Source organism: Hippopotamus amphibius, chromosome 12 (assembly GCF_030028045.1).
Source record: "Hippopotamus amphibius kiboko isolate mHipAmp2 chromosome 12, mHipAmp2.hap2, whole genome shotgun sequence".
NCBI classification, from domain to species: Eukaryota; Metazoa; Chordata; class Mammalia; order Artiodactyla; family Hippopotamidae; genus Hippopotamus; species Hippopotamus amphibius.
In genome coordinates, this window is record NC_080197.1 from 15943819 (window position 1) to 15965695 (window position 21877).

At 46.8% G+C, this 21877-nt stretch overlaps 2 protein-coding genes across 2 annotated transcripts; one reads left to right on the forward strand and one right to left on the reverse strand.

Annotated features, from left to right (window-relative positions):
* Positions 1-5776: 5776 nt before the first annotated feature.
* Positions 5777-6217, forward strand: LOC130833918 (retinoid-binding protein 7-like). Its single transcript, XM_057704044.1, has one exon. It carries the CDS (start codon positions 5777-5779, stop codon positions 6215-6217), a length of 441 nt encoding a protein of 146 aa, XP_057560027.1.
* A 9790-nt stretch (positions 6218-16007) lies between these two features.
* On the reverse strand, positions 16008-20518 carry LOC130833919 (spleen trypsin inhibitor I-like). Its single transcript, XM_057704045.1, has 2 exons — positions 20425-20518; positions 16008-16204 (listed from the first exon to the last, which is right to left on the reverse strand). The coding sequence occupies exons 1-2, from the start codon at positions 20516-20518 to the stop codon at positions 16008-16010; spliced, it is 291 nt and encodes a 96-aa protein (XP_057560028.1).
* Between the last annotated feature and the right edge of the window lie 1359 nt (positions 20519-21877).

Below are 21877 nucleotides of genomic sequence, written 5' to 3' on the forward strand. Positions count from 1 at the left end.
ATACCCTTCCCTGAGGTCATAAGTGGGGAAGGGGCTTCTTACTTCAGTTAAAGAAAGGCAACTACCCTTTTAGTGTGCCAGGCTCTGTGTTAGCACTTTGCCTGCATTCTCCTACTCATCCTCCTAAGAATCCTTCAAGGGAGGGAACCGCGGCATGGAGATGTCACTTAGCTGCTATATGAATTTCCTAACACAGCAGGTCCCAGCTCTCCCAAGTACAGTGACTCTGACAAGGTTTTCCTGCTGCTGCCTCTGGGAAGATGTGGGATGGAGGAACCTTTGGAAAACAGGGAGTGTCTGTTTCACTACAGAGGAGGAAATTGAGGCATGGGGACCTCAGCAAGTATAGTATTTAAATAAACAAGAGCAGAGAGTTTCCTGGTGGTGCAGTGATTAAGAATCTGCCTGCGAATGCAGCAGACACAGGTTCGATCCCTAGGCCAGGAAGATCCCACATGCCTTGGAGCAACTAAGCCCGTTCACCACAAGCACTGAGCCTGCACTCTAGGGCCAGTGAGCCACAACTACTGAGCCCATGTGTTGCAACTACTGAAGCCCATGTGCCTACAGCCCATGCTCCATAACAAGAGAAGCCACCACAATAAGAAGCCCACATATTGCAAAGAAGAATAGCCCCCACTCACCACAACTAGAGAAATCCTGTACAGCAATGAAGACCCAATGCAGCAGCCAATAATAAATAAATAAATAAATAAATAAGTAAAATCCACCTGCCAATGCAGGGGACATGGGTTCGAGCCCTGGTCCAGGAAGATCCCACATGCCTCAGAGCAACTCAGCCTGTGGGCCACAACTACTGAACCAATGTGCTGCAACTACTGAAGCCCATGCACCTAGAGCCCATGCTCCATAACAAGAGAAGCCACCACAATGAGAAGCCGAAGCACTGCAATGAAAATCCAAGCAGCCAATAAATAAACTAATTTTAAAAAATTAAAAAGTAAATAAGAACACAGATGGTGTTGGTGCTGTTACTTCCTTTTAGTCTTGGGCAAATTTCTCAACATCTTTGAGCTTTACATTCTTTAATTATAATAAATATAATGGTTGTACTTGATGTTTCTAGCCAGAGACCACTAAAAACACTCTCATTCCCAGCTGAACTTGTAGGGTTTATTACTCATTGCAGCAATGAACAGGAATCACCTTGCAAAATAATTTGATATCTCATTAAGAGAATGTTAGAAAGAACTTATAGGATGTGGGCTTGTGTTATGTGATTTGGGGGAGGATTTCAGGAGGCTGACTTTGCTCTGGATGGACGCTGTCAGGGAGTGAGGCAGTTCTCTGAATGGGTATCTTTTTTTTTTTTTTTTTTGGCTGTGTTGAGTCTGTTTCTATAAGCGGGCTTTCTCTAGTTGTGGCTAGCAGGGCTACTATTTGTTGCGGTGCACAGGCTCTAGGCATGCAGGCTTCAGTAGTTGTGGCGTGTGGGCTCAGTAGCTGTGGTGCATGGGCTCTAGAGCACATTCTCAGTAGTTGTTGCACATGGGATTAGTTGCTGCGCAGCATGTGGGATCTTCCCAGCCCAGGGATCAAACCCGTGTGCCCAAAAAGACAGCCTCTTCAATAAGTAGTTCTGGGAAAATTGGACAACTTCGTGTAAAAGAATGAAATTAGAAAACTTCCTAACACCATACACAAAAATCAACTCAAAATGGATTAAAGACCTAAATATAAGGCCAGACACTATAAAACTATTAGAGGAAAACATAGGCAGAACACTCTATGACATCCATCAAAGCAAGATCCTTTCTGACCCAACTCCTAGAATAATGGAAATAAAATCAAAAATAAACAAATGGGACCTAATGAAACTTAAAAAGCTTTTGCACAGCGAAAGAAACCATAAACAAGACAAGAAGACAACCCTCAGAATGGGAGAAAAATATTTGCCAATGAAGCAAATGGCAAAGGATTAATCTCCAAAATATACAAGCAGCTCATGCAGCTTAATACTAAAACAGGAAATAACCCAATCCACAAATGGGCAGAAGACCCAAATAGACATTTCTCCAAAGAAGACATACAGATGGCTAACAAACACATGAAAAGATGCTCAACATCACTCATCATTAGAGAAATGCAAGTCAAAGCCCCAATGAGGTGTCACCTCACACCGGTCAGAATGGCCATCATTAAAAAATCTAGAAATAATAAATGATGTAGAGGGTGTGGAGAAAAGGGAACCCTCCTGCACTGTTTGTGGGAATGGAAGTTCATACAGCCACTATGGAAAACAGTTTGGAGATTCCTTAAAAAACTAAAAATGGAACTACCGTATGACCCAGCAATCCCACTACTGGGCATATACCCAGAGAAAACCATAATCCAAAAAGAAACATGTACCATAATGTTCATTGCAGCACTATTTACAATAGCCAGGACACGGAAGCAACCTAAATTCCCATCAACAGATGAATGGATAAAGAAGATGTGACATATATATGCAATGGAATATTACTCAGCCATAAAAAGGAATGAAATGGAGTTATTTGTAATGAGGTGGATAGACCTAGAGACTGTCATACAGAGTGAAATAAGCCAGAAAGAGAAAAACAAATACCGTATGCTAACTCATACATATGGATCTAAAAAAATGGTACTGATGAACCCAGTGACAGGGCAAGAATAAAGATGCAGATGTAGAGAACAGACTTGAGGACATGGGGTTGGCAAAGGGGAAGCTGGGGCGAAGTGAGAGAGTAGCATTGACATATATACACTACCAAATGTAAAATAGATAGCTAGTAGGAAGTTGCTGCATAACACAGGGAGATAAAACTCGATGATGGGTGATGACTTAGAAGGCCAGGATAGGGAGGGTGGGAGGGAGTCACGGGAGGGAGGGGATATGGGGATATATGTATAAATACAGCTGATCACTTTGGTGTACCTCAAAAACTGGCACAAGAGTGTAAAGCAATTATATTCCTATAAAGAGCTAAAAAAAAAAAAAAAAAAAAAAACTGTGTGTCCTGCATTGGCAAGAGGATTCTTAACCTCTGTGCCATGAGGGAAGTCCTGAATGTGTATCTTTATCTTAACTCTAACTAGGGAAGGCTCAACAGAGGTTAGAGCTGTACTTGGTAAAGCAGCATCAGTCACTCATATAAGGTAGAATAAAATGGTGCTTGGTCATTTTGCTGGCTTATATAATTTAACTGCTTTTGTCTGTGTTTAAATATGATTACAGAGTGTCCTATTTTTGTCATGACATATCATGGTCCCAGAATGGCCTTGTTTGATGTTGCTGTCTTATGAAATGTTTACATTCAGCAAGAGAACTTAAGGCTAGCAGTGGTGCCAGGTCAGCCCCCAGAATCAGAGTTTGCTTTTCTTTTTCTCTATCAATCTCAGAGAATGAAGGGGATATAATACTTGTAAAATGCTTTACACAAGTGTTAAGACTAAGTCCTCAATGAATGACTGTTCTGATAACAGTAATATTAGTATATAAGTTGCAAATTGTAACAATTTAATATATTAATTATTTTATAACAGTTTAATGGAAAAGGACTCATTACTAATTAGAAAAATTTGACTTCAGTAGGTGTGGATGTTGCTGTGTGATCTTGGGCAAGTCCCTTCACCTCTCTGAGCCACAGTTTCTTTCTTTGCAAAGTACGGTGCTGGTATCTGCCTTAAGAAAAACACAGGTAGGGACTTCTCTGGTGGCCCAGTGGTTAAGAATCCACCTGCAAATGCAGGGGACACGGGTTTGATCCCTGGTTCAGGAAGATCCCACATGCCATGGAGCAACTAAGCACAAGCACCACAACTACTGAGCCTGCGCTCTAGAGCCCGAGAGCCAGAACTATTAAGCCTGAGTGCCACAACTACTGAAGCCCACAAGCCTAGAGCCCATGCTCCGCAACAAGAGAAGCCACCACAATGAGAAGACTGCACACCGCAATAAAGAGTAACGGCCGCTCTCTGCAACTGGAGAAATCCCTCGTGCAGCAATGAAGACCCAACACAGCCAAAAACTCAAATTAGTTAATAATAAATAAATAATTTTTAACTCAAAAAAAAGAAATAAAAAAGAAAAACATGACTATTTTGAGAACTACGTTGATCATGGTGTTGAAGTTCTTCGAACACTTCAGAGCAACCCACTTTTTTAAAAAAATTTAAGTATGACTGATTTACAATGTTGTGCCAATCTCTGCTGTACAGCAAAGTGACTCAGTCATACACATATACACATTCTTTTTTTATATTCTTTTCCATTACGGTTTATCACAGGATATAATATAGTTCCCTGTGCTACACATTAGCACTTTGTTTGTTGTTTATCCATTCTAAATGTAATAGTTTGCATCTGCTAATCCCAAACTCCCAGTCTATCCCTCCCCCACCACCTCTCCCCCTTGGCAACCACAAGTCTGTTCTCTCTGTCTGTGAGTCTGTTTCTGTTTTGTAGATAGGTTCATTTGTGTCGTATTTTAGATTCCACATGTAAGTGATATCATATGATATTTGTATTTTTCTTACTTCACTTCGTATGATAATCTCTAGTTGCATCCACGTTGCTGCAAATGGCATTATTTCATTCTTTTTATGGCTGAGTAATATTCCATTGTATATGTATGCCACATCTTCTTTATCCATTTATCTGTCAATGAACATTTAGGTTGTTTCCATGTTTTGGCTATTGTGAATAGTGCTGCTATGAACACAGGGGTGCATCTATTTTTTAGAATTATAGTTTTGTCCAGGTATATTCCCAGGAGTGGGATTGCTGGGTCATATGGTAATTTTATTTTTAGTTTTTTAAGGAACCTCCATACTCTTTTCCAGAGTGGCTGTACCAACTTACATTCCCACCAGGAGTGTAGGAGGGTTCCCTTTTCTCCACAGCCTCTCCAGCATTTGTTATTTGTAGACTTTTTTAATGAAGGCCATTTTGACTGGTGTGAGGTGGTACCTCATTACAGTTTTGATTTGTACTTCTCTAATAATTAGTGACATTGAGCATCTTTTCATGTGCCTACTGGCCATTTGTCTTCTTTGGAGAAATGTCTATTAAGGTCTTCTGCCCATTTTTTGATTGGATTGTTTGTTTTGTTGTTGTTGTTGAGTGTACGAGTTGTTTGTATATTTTGGAGATTAAGCCTTTGACTGTTGCATCATTTGCAAATATTTTCTCCCATTCTGTAGGTTGTCTTTTCATTTGCTTGGGGTTTTTCATGGTTTCCTTTGCTATGCAAAACCTTGTAAGTTTGATTAGTTCCCTTTTGTTTATTTTTTTGGTTTTATTTCTATAGCCTTGGGAGGCAATCATTTGTATGATTTATGTCAGAGAATGTTTTGCCTATGCTCTCTTCTAGGAGTTTTATGGTGTCATGTCTTATGTTTAAGTCTTTAAGCCATTTGAGTTTATTTTTGTGCATGTATACCAACCCACTTTTAAAAGCACATGGAGTACTAGTTTCCTTGGTTCCCGGCTGCTCTTTTCATTGTTGTTTGTTTTTTTTAGATTTTTTTTTTTGATGTGGACCATTTTTAAAGTCTTTATTGAATTTGTTACAATATTGCTTCTGTCTTAGTTTTTTGGCCCTGAGGCATGTGGGATCTTAGCTCCCCAAACAGGGGTTGAACCCGCACCCTCTGCATTGGAAGGCAAAGTCTTGACCACTGGACCACCAGGGACGTTCCCCTGGCTGCTTTTAAAATGTGCTGTCCACTGTATTTAAAAAAGGAACAGGGGAAGAAAAAAAAAAAGAAACAGAGTGCCACCCCCAGCCCTGCCATGCCCGCCGACCTCAGCAGCACCTGGAACCTGCTCAGCAGCGACAACGTCGAGGGCTACGTGCTGGCCCTAGATATTGACTTTGCCACTCGTAAGATAGCCAAGCTGCTGAAGCCACAGAAAGTGACTGAGCAGAATGGGGATTCTTTTACCATCCACATGACCAGCAGCTTCAGGAACTACCTTGTGACATTTAAAGTTGGAGAAGAATTTGATGAGGACAATAAAGGCCTGGATAATAGGAAATGCAAGAGCTTGGTCACCTGGGACGATGACCAACTCACCTATGTGCAGAAGGGGGAAAAGAACAGAGGCTGGATTCATTGGATTGAAGGAGACCAACTCCACCTGGAAATGTTCTGTGAAGGCCAAGTGTGCAAACAGGCATTCCAGAGAGCTTGGTCTGTATCCAACTGGAGTCTACGTGTGGCAGCAGCTTAATGCTGAATTATATTCCAGAATGAATAGAAATTTCTCTGTCCTGGTTTAGAGGTGACGCCTTGTGGTCGGAGAGATGTCACACAGAAGTCTGTACCAGAAGCCATTTGGATTGTGAGAAAACTTCTCATCTTCAATAAACCTGTCCAATGATTCTGACTTTTTCCTTCTAAAACAAAAGAAAAGAAAAGAAAAAAAAAAAGAACAAATAGCATTTTTTTTGTATGTCACCTTTCATAAGCCCCCTCAGGAAGTTAGTTCCTCAGTGCCCAAGGAGTGTCACTGTTTCCTGAAATAGTCCCTTTCTTCCTCAGAGGACACCTAAAGCCCTTTTGCTTCAGTGATAGGTCTCACCCCGTCCCAGGTCCTTGCCCACCCCATCCTGCCCTTTGTTTGACGCTCTGGGGTCTCAAAAATGTAGGTGGGGTTGGGGGCTTCTGCTGATTCTCCTTGGGAAGAGGTCACCTGTTCCTCAGCCATTAGGAACCACACTTTAAGGAAGGCCCTGCCTGCCCCCTGGTGGCAGCATGAGGAAGTGCAACCTCCACCTGAACCTGCACACACTCCCTTCTCTGAGAGGCAAGAGTATTGAAGTCTTTTGGTAGCTGACTTTAAAGGCTATTGCTGTTGTTGTGCATACACGACGTGGGTTTATAATCATAATTTAATATTAATAATTGATTTAAAATATCTATTCAGCTACTGAAGTACACAAGGCTGACACAGTCTATTCTCTCCTGTAGTCCATTTTCCAGCAGGAAATGCTGAGATAATGTACAAATGAGAAACGTGGTCACTTTATTGAGAAGGAAGCACAGGGTATGGAGAGTTAGCAGGGTACTGGACAAGTGTGGAGGTGGTGGGAGTTGGATGGAGGGACTCCCTGAGGAAGTGAACTTTCAGCTGAGTCCTGAGGGATGAGTAAGAGTCCTGGAAGGAAGATGGGGAAAGTGTTCTCAGCAGATGGAAAAGCAAGAGATGGATGAGGAGGAGGAGAAGGTGTGTGAGGATGAGTGGGAGGATGGGATGATATGGTACTGGGTATAGATGTGGGGACCAGACCTGAGGAGCCTTGTGAGACGAGTTTGGGGCTTTATCCGAAGCCAGAGGAAGGACCCGGACATCTTAGGAGAAGCTGGTGGAGGATGGAGAGGAGGGCGGGGTTGAGGCAGTGGGATGGTGACAAGTGTCCAGAGAGGAGACAGTAGGGGTCTGGACTCAGCAGAGAGCAGAGACTGCAGAGAAGACCGTGAGGAGGAACAACCAATAGGTTTTGCTATGAGATTGCTCCTGGGGGTGTGGAAAAGGAAAAAGCACGGACAGCAGTCAGCTTCCTGGGAGAAGGGAGGGGAAGCAAGTCCTTGCAGGAAAGAGGAAGAGTTCAGTTTGGTCATCGTTGAGTCCATGGCGCCTGTAGAACACTTAAGCAAAAACTTTATCCTCCACCCATGTGCCCCACCCCATCGCCTTGGCTTCAGATAATCCACATTCCTGCAAATCAGCAGGGGAGCCCAAGAGGACTGGGAAGGGGTGAGATCAGGCAGTTTCCTGGCTTGGGGAGCTGGCTAGGTGCCAGAAGAAAGCTGTGGGCAGCAGTGCCCGAGGCTGAAGGTCCAGTAGGCAGCTGGGACCACAGGCTAAAATCAGCTGCTCATCAAAGTGTCCTCTGCTGCCTTAGACTGAGTTCCAGAAGCTGCCCTGGGCTGTGCCCCCACCTGCCTCCTGCATCATGGCTGTTGACTGTTCTCTGTGCTCAGAGTAAACAGCCCTGGCCCCTCCCAACAAGGACCTGTCTCCAGTCCCCAGGCTGGACATGGGACGTGGGGGAGGTATTCTCAGCCTCTTTTACCTGGGTCCATCTGTGGGGACAGTGGCTGGATGTACTTCTGTCACCAAGCCCTACTCACCTGTCATCCCAATGGTCACTGCCCCTGACCCCTTCTGCCCTCCAGAAGCAAAGGCCTCCTGGGGCTTACAGACCTCAGGTTTTGTGTTTTTTGTTTGGTTGGTTGGTTGGTTGTTTTTAATGTTTATTTATTTTGGCTGAGCCGGGTCTCAGTTGTGTCATGCAGGCTTCTTAGTTGTAGCATGAGGACTCTTAGTTGCGGCATACATGTGGGATCTGGCACCCCAACCAGGGATCGAACCTGAGCACCGTGCATTGGGAGCACAGAATCTTACCCACTGGACTACCAGGGAAGTCCCCAGACCTCAGATTTTGGATCTGGAAGTAAGTTTGAAGGCATTTCTTGCTGGGTAACTGTGTTTTGGCATTACCAGCCTGCATGTTAAAGCTTGGTATGTACTCATCAGCCTCCTTACTAACAGTAGATACCATTTTTAGACCACTCACAGATTTTTTTTTAATATTTCTTTTGTTTAGTTAGTTAGTTAGTTAGTTGCACCAGGCCTTAGTTGCAGCTCACCAGCTCCTTAGTTGTGGCATGTGAACTCTTAGTTGCAGCATGCATGTGGGATCTAGTTCCCTGACCAAGGATCAAACCCGGGCCCCCTGCATGGGGAGCTTGAAGTCTCAACCACTGTGCCACCCAGGGAAGCCCACCACTCACAGAACTTCGTAGGTGACAACATGGGAGCTCAGAACAGGGAAGTGATTCATTCAAGGTCCCTCAGCTGGGAAGTGGTAGAGGTGAGAGTCAAACCCAGACCCTTCACCCCAAGACCAGTGCCGAGGGCTCCTTTAATTACTTTCTCTACACCAACTGTGTGCCCTAGATGTGTCATGAAGAAGACACCTGGGCAATATATGTGATGGAAGGGAAAAAACAAGAGCTTGAAGGGTTAGACCTGAAATCAAACCTTTTCTCTACACCTTCGAATGGGACTTGGGTAGGACCTTCTCAGTCTTGGAATGGGAAAGCCAGAATCCTGGGTCTAGCCCTTGGCCTCCTGCTGCCCTGCCCACAGGCCCCAGGAGGGAGGTGGGGAGGGAGGAGTGGACAAGGGTCCAGCGGTAGCTGGTCGAGCTGCACCCGGCCTGGAAACAGCTTAGGTTCCTGGTTCCCACGGAGGCCAGAGTGACACCTGATCCCAGGGTATTGTGAAATGACGTGAGGTGACAGCCGGCCTGCCTGCCTTTTCTGCTGAGCCCTCTACTCAAGCTGACTCAGAGCTGCCCCTCACGGCTACACCCCCACCCCCCATCCCCAAGGCACACAGTTAAACCCCCACCTGGGCAGCCCCTCACTCCTGCACCCACCCAAGCAAGCACTATGCCTACGTGCAGCCCTGGTCCCCTGGCCGCTGGCCTCCTCCTTAGTCTGCTGCTGGGCCTCCCCCCAGGTCCCAAGTGAGGGGGGCAGGTAGCAGCCTGGCTGAGTCTGGCAGAGGCTTAGCTCTGGGAACACAGAGCTGAGCGTCCCCAGGGCCAGAGTGGGAAGACCCGTGGTGAATAAATTTTGGACCCTTGGAGCTTCGGGTATGGGGTCCAATGTGCTGGAGGTGGGGAGACCACTGAAGGCATTTGGAGGGAAGCTCTGTGCTGGGGGTGGAGACTCAGTGGCCAGAGGGGGGACCTCTGCTTGGACATCAGAAGCTCCTAGACACTCAGCTATGCAGAGTCCCTTAAGGACTGAGGGCTCTGAGGTCAAGGGTTAGGTCACTCCTGTGTGGGGTGCAGGGACCCCATGCCTAGAGGTGGGGCTCTCTGAAGGCTGTAAGGGGGCACCAGGGCCAGAGATGGAGAATCCCTCAGAGGGAGAAGGGTACTCACAAAACAAACCATTGTGTGTGGAGGGTCTGCTCTCTCTTGAGACATTTCACATGCATGATTTCACTTAGCCTCATGTCAATCCTACAACTTCTAGAATTCTCATCCCATTTTGCCAACCAGAAAGCAGAGGTTCAGAGAAGTAAAGCAACTTGCTGAGACCCACCACTAGCAGGTGGCACCACTAGGATTCTAGTGGAGGAGACCCTCTGGCCCTGCCCCTCTTCCTGCCTCAGTCTGTCCATCTGAGACCAGGGAACAATAGAGACTATCCCTCACAGCAGAGACTCCTCTTTTCTCCTCCCCTCCTCTCTCATTTGTCCATCTTTCTCTCCCAATGTCCTCCTCTTCTGGTCCTCCTCCCTCTGGTCCAGGTTAGAGGCCTCCAGGCCCAGAAGCCCCTTGATGGGGCTTGTCCTTCCTCCACCTCCCAGCTCCCTGTTCATGAGTGTCTGAGTCTCTAATTACAAACCTTTCCAGAACCTAGGAGCATCTTCAGACAAATCACAAGGAGGGAGCATCACAGGGACTGGATTCTGGGTAAAGACAAGTGATCCCAACACTTTGGGACAAGTCATATCTCTGCTTCTAACCCTCAGTTTTTCCCTCTGCAAAATGAGAAGCTCAGATTCCGCGCAGTCTAAAGCTGCTTCTTGTCCCCGTGGGAGCCCCTGCGGGACAGTCTTGAGCTCCAGCAAGTGTTTTTTATGCCAGGCAAGCGTCACAGGCTTTCTCTCACTCAGCCCTCAGAGTGGAAGAGAGGGTGTTAAAGGGGAGGAAGGGGGAGGGGTGCTCAGGGAGGGGTCCTGACTTTCTTCAAACCACTCAGGCAAAAAGGAACCCTCTTGTGACTGCTGCCCAGGGATGGCGGCGTGCTCTTGGGCAACAGTCTTTCTCTCTCAGATGCTCACTCCTCATCTCTAAGATGGCCTGGGCACTCTCCTAAATCTGTAAAGTCTCTTTCTGCCTCAATGGAGGAATTCGGGGATTCTTGCCAGGCCAGGCCGTGGGCCCCGAGTACTCTCCCAGGGCGGGGGGAGGCCCAGGGGAGGGACGTCCCAGGAGTGGGACGGGTGTCCTAGGTCTTGGGAGCCTGTCCCCTCAGCAGCCCCTGGCTGCCCTATGACTCTGGCCCACAGGGAGGAATCTTCAGACCAGGTGCCCAGACCTCAGGCCACAAAGCCCACATTGTGTCCCAGCAGCAAAGACATGCACCAGAGTATTGAATCCAGCCAGGTGCAGGAGCCTCCCTTCCCCCGGCTGCGCTTCAGATGATTTTGTCTTCCCAAGGTCACGGGAGGGAGTGCCTTGGCTGAGCTGCTTCCATCTGCTTCCACCTGGCCAGCTGTCCCCGAGTTAGGAGCACCCCACTTCTTCGAACCAGGCACTCCTGTCTCCTACCAGTACCCTCTCCCGTCGTGCCTGGTAGAGGCCCCTGGGGTTACCATGGGGCACCTGGCAGACAGTGGCGAAGCCGATCTGGCAGCACGTGAGGTTGTCCGCACATTCCCCATCTGAGAGGCACTCCTGCATGCAGTTCACATCCGCCTCTCACGTGGGGCACACGCCTGATTTCTCTGTTCCCGCGCCTGGGAGGTGGATGGGCAGTGGGGGACCAGAGTCCTAGTCTCAGAGGATGCCCGCCTCCTGTCTGATGGCCCCAAATCTCAATCTCCCAGGAAATCTCTGTCTCTGGCCCTGGTTGCCCTCCCTTCCCCTGCAAAGCTTTCAGAGTCCCACCAGGTCCCACTGCTGCCACCAGGGGGCAGGAAGGGCCTTCCTTAAGGTGTGATTCCTAATGGTTGATCCCAAAGAACCAGCAGAAGCCTCCAACCCACCTACATTTTTGAGAGAGCAAAGGGTCAAATAAGGGGCAGGAAGGGGTAGGCCAGGGACTGGAACTGGGTGAGACCTATCACTGAAGAAAGAGGGCTTTAGGTGACCTCTGAGGAAGAAAAGGACCGTTTCAGGAAACAGACAGCGACACTCCTTTGGCACTGAGGAACCTCCTGAGGGGACTTATGAAAGGTGACACTACAAACAAAATGCTATCTATTTCTTTCTTTAACGCAGTAGATGGCACATTTAAACAGGAGTCAGGAATCCAGAAAACTAAAAGTCTATGTGCTTTTAACCAAGTGCTTTGGTCTGTGGTATTCAAAGCATTTTAGCACCATAATCAACATGGTCCTCAAAAATACACACCCATGGGACTTCCTAGGTGGCACAGTAGTTAAGAATCTGCCTGCCAATGCAGGGGACATGGGTTCAATCCCTGCTCCACGAAGATCCCACATGTCGTGGTAACCCCTTGTGCCATAAAAAAAGAAAAAGAGAAAAAATATATACAAACCGATGAATTTCTTAGGGCAGATACCATCACCCTCTTCTTCAAAAGACTGTGGCTCAGAGAGGTGAAGCTACTTACTCAAGATCTCACAGCAACACTCAGTGCTATTAAAGCTGAACTCTTCTAAATAGTACCAGGTCCTTTTGCCTTAAACTGTTATAAATTAATAATAATAATAATAATAATAATAATAATAAAATAATGTATTTGTTAATAGTATTATTATAAAGGTTATCAGAGCTGCCATTCAAAGAGGGGTTACTCTGCCAGGCATTTGTTCAAAGCATTTTACAAATATCATATCCTTTTAGTTCGCACTGTAATTCTGTGAAAAGTTATGAAAAGAGAAAAGCAGCCCCTGATTTCCAGGAGCTAACCTGGCACCACGGTTGGCCTTATGTCTCCTGCTGAACATAAACAATTTTATAGGATGTCAATATCAGACAAAGTCATTCTGTGTTCATGATTTATTAACACAAAAAAACAGACACCCTGCAATTATGTTTGAACACAGACAAAACAAGCTAAATTAACAAGCCACCAAAATGACCAAGCACTCCCCTTTCCTGCTTAACATGAGTGACTGATGCTGCTTTACCAAGCACAGCTCTAACCTCTATCTACTCTTTCCTTTTTAGAGTTAACATTAAGATACACAGTGAAAGAACAGCCCCACTTCCTGACAGCATCCATCCAAAGCAAAGCCAGCTTCCTGAAACCTACCTCAAAATCACCTAACCATACCACATACTTTAAGTCCTTTCGAACATCCTCTTGATGAGATGCTATGTGGTTCCCCGAGATGAGTGTTCTCCCTGCTACAGAAAGTAATGAACCCAACTGGTTCAACTAGGAAGAGGAGTGTTTCTGGGGGTCTGTGGCTGGCGACATTGACAGGTATAATCATCCTTTTTGTAAAAAAGGAAAGAGAAACTCAAAGATTTGGAGAGATATTCCCAAGACGACAAGGTAGTAAGTGATGGAACCAGCTTTTTCTATTTTCTCATGTTTAACGACCCTGCTATGTGAGTCTCTATGCATCAATTTCCTTATCTGTAGTGACACAGTTAGATTCAGTTCTCCAAAGGTCTCTCCAGCTCACCTTTTCCTAGAGGCAGGAACGTGAAAATATTGTCAAAGTGGCTCTACTTAGGAGAGCAGGGACCTCCTTTTGACTGAGAACCCAGTGGATTCTAAACAAGTCACTCCCACAATGCCTTGCAACTAGGAAGATCTAATAATGAACTTGAAGTGTGGTGCACCCTCGGAAATACCTCCATGAGCCTTAGAGTCCTGCCCGCCACCTACATTTAGCCCCTCCTCTCAGCCACCCTCACTTAGCTGTTCTTATTTCCACAGTATTTGAGGCCACAGCTCATGACCTACTGGGGAAAGCAAAACTGGAGAGGGGCTCTTGTTGGTTCAGTGGGGCAGAAGAGTGTTCTATTCATGAATGCTACCAGCTGGCACCTGCTGCCCAAGAGAAAATGAGCTCCCCTAGGTGGAGGTTAAAAAAAAAAAAAACTGAGGCTGGTTGGCTGACTATCTTCTGTGAAATTTTAACATTTAATTATTCAGAGGCCTTCTCTAATTTTTTTCCAAAACCTAAATCTCTTCCATTGATGCATCTACACACTCACATCACTCAGCAATGATGGGTCTGTTTCTTAGAGATGATAGAGGCAGCTGCCTCACTCCCCCCAGGAGATGGGACGAGCAGAGGGAGAAGGAAACTCAAGCTGTAGGGCCAGGGTTCTCGGGTAAATGAGGCAGTTCCCCACCCCTCCTAGGTAATTTCCCTTCCCCTACTCTGTACAGAGGACTCCCAGGTTCATTGTATTCAGAGTTGGGTGGACTTTGAGGAACAAGTTGAGGTCTCCTCGTGATGTTCAAAGTCTGCTTGGAAACCAACACAGACTCCGACCTGGGAAATGGACAGCCTAGAATCTCTGTTCTTGTCTCCACCTCTTTGTTTTGCCCCAAAGCTCCTGTTTGCCCTCTTCTCTCTACCTGATAGAATCCAACTCACCCTTCCAAACTCAGCTCAGACATCACCTCTTCTGGGAGGCTGGCCTTAACCTCTTCAGGTGACAGCCAGGGCCTCCACCTCAGCACCCACCTTAGCCCCAGGAGGCTAATCCTCCAGCTAACGTACATCGCCGTGCTCCCATTTCCTCCCTTGCAGGGATCATTAGGACAATTAAAACAAATACTTTGGGGAAAATGACAAGCACAGAGCTTGACACATGGCCAGTCTCACAGAAACGGAAGCTGCCCCTCTTTAACAGAACTTAGAGGCCCCCTTTCTATACAAATGACCTCGGGGAAGGATATTCCTTGGAAAAATGGACAACTGAGCCACATGCTTCTTCTTTTCTCCTTCTGAGAGTCCAAGAGAACAACCTGCTCCAAAATTTGACCTGGCCCAAGAAGTAAAGAACGAAAGATTTCATGTTCAGGTGTCTGTCTCCCAGATTTTTTTGTATCTTAGGGTGGCCATTAAGAGGTAGATGGTATTGTAATAGGTCTTCTTCCCATACCTGGTAGGGCCCAGTGTGAGGACAGGAAAAGGGGAGGTTCCTGCTGCTCTGCAGACTGAGAAGGACCACGATCTCTATGGACCGTGTCGGGTAAGGTTCTTAGTTACAAAAAACAGATTCCATGCAAGTTAGCTTAATTGGAAAATTAATTTATTGATTATAAGGACATAGAGTTTGCAATGACAGACAGGAAAATGTGCAGCATCGTGGTGGGGGAAAGGGACTTCTTTAATGAAAAGACCTCACCATCACTGATTCTCAGAACTAGATTCCAGAAGTTATACCAATGATACCACAAGGAGAGCGGTGATGGTGGGGAAGGGGAGGAAGGCGAGGATGCAGTGAGGATGAGGGTTAAGACCAGAATACTTGCTTCAAATCCCAGGCCCTGTAGTCACTCCAGTCGTGAGCAATGTGCTCCTGCATTCCTTCCTTCCTTCCTCTAATATTTATAGACTGTCTCCTTGGTGCCAGGAACTGGGCTAAGAGCCAGGAATAAAGGGGAGACTTGCTTGCACGGTGCTTAGAACCCACTGGATGAGACAGAACTAAGGCAAGTAGACCCATGGGGGGAAGGAAAGAGGCAGGTTCTGCTGAGGGGGGAGGGTTGAGAAGGACTCAGAACAGATCAAACTGTTTCACAAGAAGCCACAGCCCAGCCCTGCGTGGGTCCTCCTCGGACTTCAGCATCTTGCAGGAGCTCAGTTCGCATGTCCTCTGCAAAAAGAAAAGAACAGGCTGAATGACATCTCTGAAGCCCCAGACTTGGACACTGTACACCCTGACAGGTCCTAGACTTTCCCAGAAATGAGCAGTCAGAGTCCTCCCAGGACCAGTATGACCAACAAGAAGGAAATGAGTTTTCCAAGCCTAGGTGGGGCCCTCAGGAGCACGGCAGAACTGCTCTGTAAATGGCTGACTCAGTGTTCCCATCTGAGAAAGGGGGAGCACGTGAGGAGGCTCAGATTATTGTGATGGGGATTCTAGGGTTGACCTTCTGCCAAGCTGGCCTGTGGAGGATGTGCTCAGTGTGTGGTTTCCCAGGACACTGCAGCCACGTCTCCTGGGAGGCAGCGAGAAGGAAAGACCCTGTGCAGGTGTGAATGGTGTGTGGACCCTAAATTCCACTTCTTTCCCCAGTCCTTCCCCTGCCACCCTCTTCTGCCCCATTTCTTATCCCCGGGTCCCCGCATGTCCACCCCTGGTCTTCATGGATTCCTCTGCTGTGAGGAAGATGTTCCTGTTCCCATGGCAGCTTCCACAGTTTAAGACCTCACAGTGCCCAGAGTTGGCATTGTAGAAATACCTGATCATCATGGCCTTGCAGGGATCCATGTAGGGAGGCTCCAGGCAGAAGGCAGGCAGTGGGTCTGCAAGGATGGGAGGGTCTCTGAGTCAGTTATGAGGCTGGTCAGCAAAGCTTGGCCTACAAGGTCAACAATAGCAACAACCAGCTTATTTGCAATAGAGGACGTTGGGGTGCAGGAATGTGAAGTGTGAAAAGGTCATTTGTGGGCCTGTGCTCCAACACATTACTATTAAAGTTGCAATGTGATCATGATACGTAACCATGTAAAAAATTATATCTTCTTCATGAAGTGTTTATGGATTAATTGCCATAATGCCTTAGATTAGCTTTAAAACAATCTACAAAAGAAGAGGACCCACATCAATAATATTCTCCACATGTTGATAATTACTGAAGCTGGATGGAAATGGGGTTTATAATACTATTCTCAGTACTTAATTGAATGCTTGAAAGTTTCCACTATTAAAAGAGTGTGAAGAGAATTCCAGTGGCAGACTCTGTGCTTCCACTGCAGGGGCCCTGGGTTCAATCCCTGGTCAGGGAACTAAAATCCCACAAGCCACATGGCACAGCCGAAAGAAGAAGTGTGAGAAATCATGCTGTCATGGAGAAAGGCATGGAAGAAAACTCACCAGTGTGTTTACTTTGGTTACCTCATGGGGACTGGAATAATTGAATATTGAGAAATATTGATATTGTGATTTATAACAAATATATATTTGTCCTTGGTCCCACTTCTGATACAGACTCCTAAAACCCCTGGAATTCCCAAAGTGAGGAGATCTGTAAGTTGTCTTTTGTTATGTGACGGAGGTGACTATTGGGAAGCCCCTAGGAACCCGAGGATGGGCGCTGGTTGCCACAGGAAGGAACTGCGTGACCAGAGGGTTGGAACTTTCATTCCCACCCACCTCCGTGGCCTCCCCCAGCCTCGCTCAGGGAGAGTAGAGGGACTGGAGGTTGAACAATCACCAATGGCCAATGATCTAATGAATCATGACCAGGTAATGAAGCTGAAGCCTCCATAAAACTCTCAACAGATGCTGTATAACAAAGGGAGATCAACTCGATGATGGGTGATGCCTTGGAGGGCCGGGACGGGGAGGGTGGGGGGGACTCATGGGAGAGAGGGGATATGTGTATAAATACAGCTAATTCACTTTGGTGTACCTCATAAGCTGGTACAAGAGTGTAAAGCAATTATATTCCAATAAAGAGCTTAAAAAAAGTATATTAAAAAAAAAAGCTCTCAACAGAGCAAGTCATTCCTGTTATTCAGAAGAACTGGTGTTGACGCAGGGAACAACATAGGTCCACCCTCCATTATGGCTCCCCTGGACCACTACAGCAGCCTGCTCACTGTGCCTCTGTCTCAGCCCTACGCCCCCTAGAGACCACTCTCCACACTGCAGTCGCAGGGACACTTCTACATCTTGAGTCCTATCCCTTTGCTCCCATGACCAAGCCTTCATCTCTCTGAGTCACATTCTGATTCTTATCCTACAACGCACCTCACGACCTTCCCCCATGGTCTTTCTGCCTCATCCCCTTTCAATCCCCTCCCTTCCACGCACTCAGCTCCAGCCATCCTAGTCCTGGCTACTGCTCAAACACACCAGGCACTTTTTACTGAAGCTTCTGCTCTTCCTCATCATAGAGGGTGTGCTGGCCTGTCTATGGAAAGAGCACAGCCTCCTTTATCCCCACCACTCTCTTTCTTCAAAATATTCATCACAGGGCTTCCTAGGTGGCGCAGTGGTTAAGAATCCGCCTGCCAATGCAGGGGACAAGGGTTTGATCCCTACTCCAGGAAGATCCCACATGCTGCGGAGTAACTAAGCCCGTGCACCACAACTATTGAGCCTGCGCTTTAGAGCCCGTGAGCCACAACTATTGAGCCCATGTGCTGCAACTGCTGAAGCCCACACGCCTAGAGCTCGTGCTCTGCAACAAGAGAAGCCACGGCAATGAGGAGCCTGCGCACCACAACGAAGAGTAGCCCCCACTCACCACAACTAAAAGAAAGCCCACACACAGCAAAAAAGACCCAACACAGCCAATTAAATGAATTTATTAAAAATACATATATATATATTCATGACGACCTGGCATCGTATTTTCCCCTTTCTCTATGATCTGTCTCCCTCCTAGGAGGCAAATTATTTTGCTATTTTGTGTACAGCTATTTCCCCACATTAAGAACAGTGCTTGGGTCTTCCCTGGTGGTGCAGTGGTGAAGAATCCACCTGCCAATGCAGGGGACACGGGTTCGATCTCTGGGAGGACAAGATCCCAGATGCCCGCAGGGCAACTAAACCCGTGTACCACAACTGCTAAGCCTGCGCTCTAGAGCCCGCAAGCCACAACTACTGAAGCCTGCACGCCTAGAACACGTGCTCCACAACAAGAGAAGCCACTGCACTGAGACGCCCGCGCACTACAATGAAGAGTAGCCCCCACTCACCGCAACTAGAGAAAGCCTGTGCGCAGCAACGAAGACCCAATGCAGTCAATAAATAAAAAAATAAATAACTTTTTAAAAAAGAACAATGCTTGTAGGGACTTGACAAATATTTATTAATGGAATCCACCTCCCATTTTACGCTCACTCTAAGTGTACGTTCATTGAATAGAATGGATATCTTTGAATTGCTGTTAGTGAAGAGTCTATTTAATTATGAGGCAAGTCCGTACAACCATGACTCTAGCTCTAACATGCTCTATCTTGAGACGATAGTAAAATGACAGACAAGGGCAAGGGAAGGGCACTGAGTTTTTTTGACTAATATTGTTTCATCCTGGAAAATAAAACAGCCTTGGGCCCACGAGCAAACTCATTGCAGTGCTAGGTTTCTTGCCCTTCCTGCAGTTGCCTCAGGCAGAGCAGGAGCTCAGCTGCCCCAGGCTTTTCTGATTAATTTTAATAATAGAGGAATAATCATTATTTGACACCTAAATATTTGGGGCCGGGAAGGGAAAGATAGGTAGACTAAGTCTCCAATATGAAAACATCTTGGTGGAAAATGGACATCACTGGTTATGAAATATGATTAACAACTTGCCCCGGGACACACAGCTGTACTTAGGTCACCATGATACTATCAAGTCACATCCCATTTGATAGAATACCTGATTCTACCAATGAATTCTTAAAATGCAGGTAATTTGTAACAGTTGCTGGACCCACGCTAATTACACCCCTGTCCCCGGGCAACAATCACCAAACCACAGGGAAGAGTGAGTCCGAGTTTTGTCCCTGTGAGCAAATATGTGGTGTCTCTATCAACACCAACCAAACCTGCAGTGCCACCCGGGCATCCCACAAGTCAATTCACTTCTAACACCATCTTGCAGAGTTAGCGCAGACCCCACAGGTTGAAGGCTTACTCCCACAAGACAGCCCCCACTTCAAACGCCAGCCACAAGTCCCGGGGTCACCCATAGGTGTGACCAACCCGCTACAAATTTGGAGGTTCCATGACTCCACCTCCCGTGTTCAATAATTCATTAGAACCACTCACAGACCTCAGGAAGGCCCTTTACTTACTGTCCTCAGTTTATTATAAAGGTTAAAACTCAAAGACAGCCCAATGGAGGAGATGCATAGGGCAAAGGGGGTTGAGGGGTGCAGAGCCTCCATGCCCTCTCAGGACACTCCCCTCTCACATCACCTCGAATGTTCACCGCCCTGGATGCTCTCCAAACCCCAAAGTTTAGGGGTTTTATTGTGGTTTCAATAGGTCAGCAAATTGATTGAATCATTGATGATTGAACTCCGTCTCAGTACCCTCTCCTCTCCCCAGAAGTATTGGGGGTTGAAAGTTCTAATTCTCTAATCACCTGATGAGATTTTTTGGAGACCAGCCCCATCCTGAAGCTATCCTGGGTCCCCTTCCTTGACTCATCTCATTACCATATAAAAGACAGTAAATTCCAAGGGTTCCAGGGTGCCTGGGCCAGGAACCAGAACAAGGATCAAATATTGATCATTTTATTACACTACAGGGAGGTTTGAAAACAAGGCAGAGACCAGGAACAGAGAGTCACAGAGACGGGGTCCCTGGTCTGAGAGGGTTAGGTGGGATAATTTTTTTTCAAAGCTGTAAAGATAATGATTCCTTTTGAGAGTCAGGAACTGTCCCCGGAGTTCAAACTGCCCAACTTCCCAGGAGAAATCCAGAGAAGGTTGGCAGCAGCCCCCCAACCCCTGTTCCCCAGCCCCTTCCATGGACTCCCCTCATCCCTCCCAAGCCTGTAGAGGAGAGGTGAGCAGGGACTTACCCTTGGCCTGGTTGCTGGTTTCACTCCCTGGGGTGGTGGCCACCAGGGTGCCCAGGAGGACGAGAAGGGCTACAGAGAGACAGAGCCAGCTCATCTTCGTGGCCTTGCAGGAGGGCTTCTGAGGAAAGCTGGGGGCTGCCAGAGCTTTTCATATCCCAGCTGAGGGGTGGGATCAGGAGATGAGAAGGGGAGTGAGGAAGGGGAGGAGCTGGGTTCAGTCCTGTTTATTGCATAAACTCCCAACATAACCAGGCTTCCTGTTTCTGCCTGCTGGGGCCAAATGCCCAGTAACAGCACTTCTCAGACTTGACTATGCCCATGGGTCTCATGGAAACATAGACTGTGATTCCAAGAGGTGGAATTTTTGTCCAATATGTTGACTCATGGAGCATCCCAGCACCTTGAGCAGCGCATGGCAGGTGATGGACAGTCAGTGAGTGGATGAGAACAAATCAAAGGACAGATAAGTGAACAGCAGCATGTTAGCACATGTCCTAAATTTGAACCCAGGAAACTGACTTCAGAGTCTGTGCACCATGCACTCTGCTAATTTGTAAGGTATAAAGCGCAGTGCACTTGTGAGGGCTTACACACTCTCCTATCTTCACTCCTCGCATCTATTCACTCCTAATTACAACCATGTACAATAAGCCCCCCCATACACACTCACTCATCCACACACAGACAAGCATCCTCCCACTAACACACACACACACGCACACACACTCTATCAGTTAACACTACCAAGATGTGCCGATTACAATTCCCTTTGTATCTTTTATCTCCTTTAATTCTCACATCAAATCTCTCCACTCTAAGGGATGTTTCTACCTTATCACCTAACACAGAAGAGGAAAAATGAAGCACAGAGAGGTGAAGGCATCACCCAACACCAAACAGCTGATCCGCAGTAAAAACAAGACCTGAGCCCAGCCTTCTAGGCAATCACACACACACACACACACACACACACACACACTGTGCTCCACTTCCAGGGTCAAGAATAAAAGAGCTGGGCTCAATGCAAGCCCAGCTAAATGTCAAAGAGTCACAAAGCTGGGTGATGAGCTGCAGAGAACAGGAGGGGTTTGTGGCTGGCCTTTTAAGTGGGGCAGTCTTATGGGACTGAGTCTTCCACCTGTGGGGTCTGGTCTGATTCTGGGGGTTTAGTGTCAGAAGCAAATTAACTTGTGGGATGGCTAGTTGGTGTCAGAGAATCGGTTGATGTTGGTAGAGACACCATGGATTTGGTGTCTGGGAAAAAAACCCAGACCCTCCTGTCGCTTTGGTGGCCGAGAAGAGGCTTAGGCACAGGGGACTAAGTGCATCCAGAAACCATTATCTGCATTTTTAACAAGTCCCTGCAGATGTCAGGAGCTTCATAGAATGGATTTTGACAGAATAATATCTTGACTTGAACTTACCACTCACCACTAAGTGACCAGGGGCCACT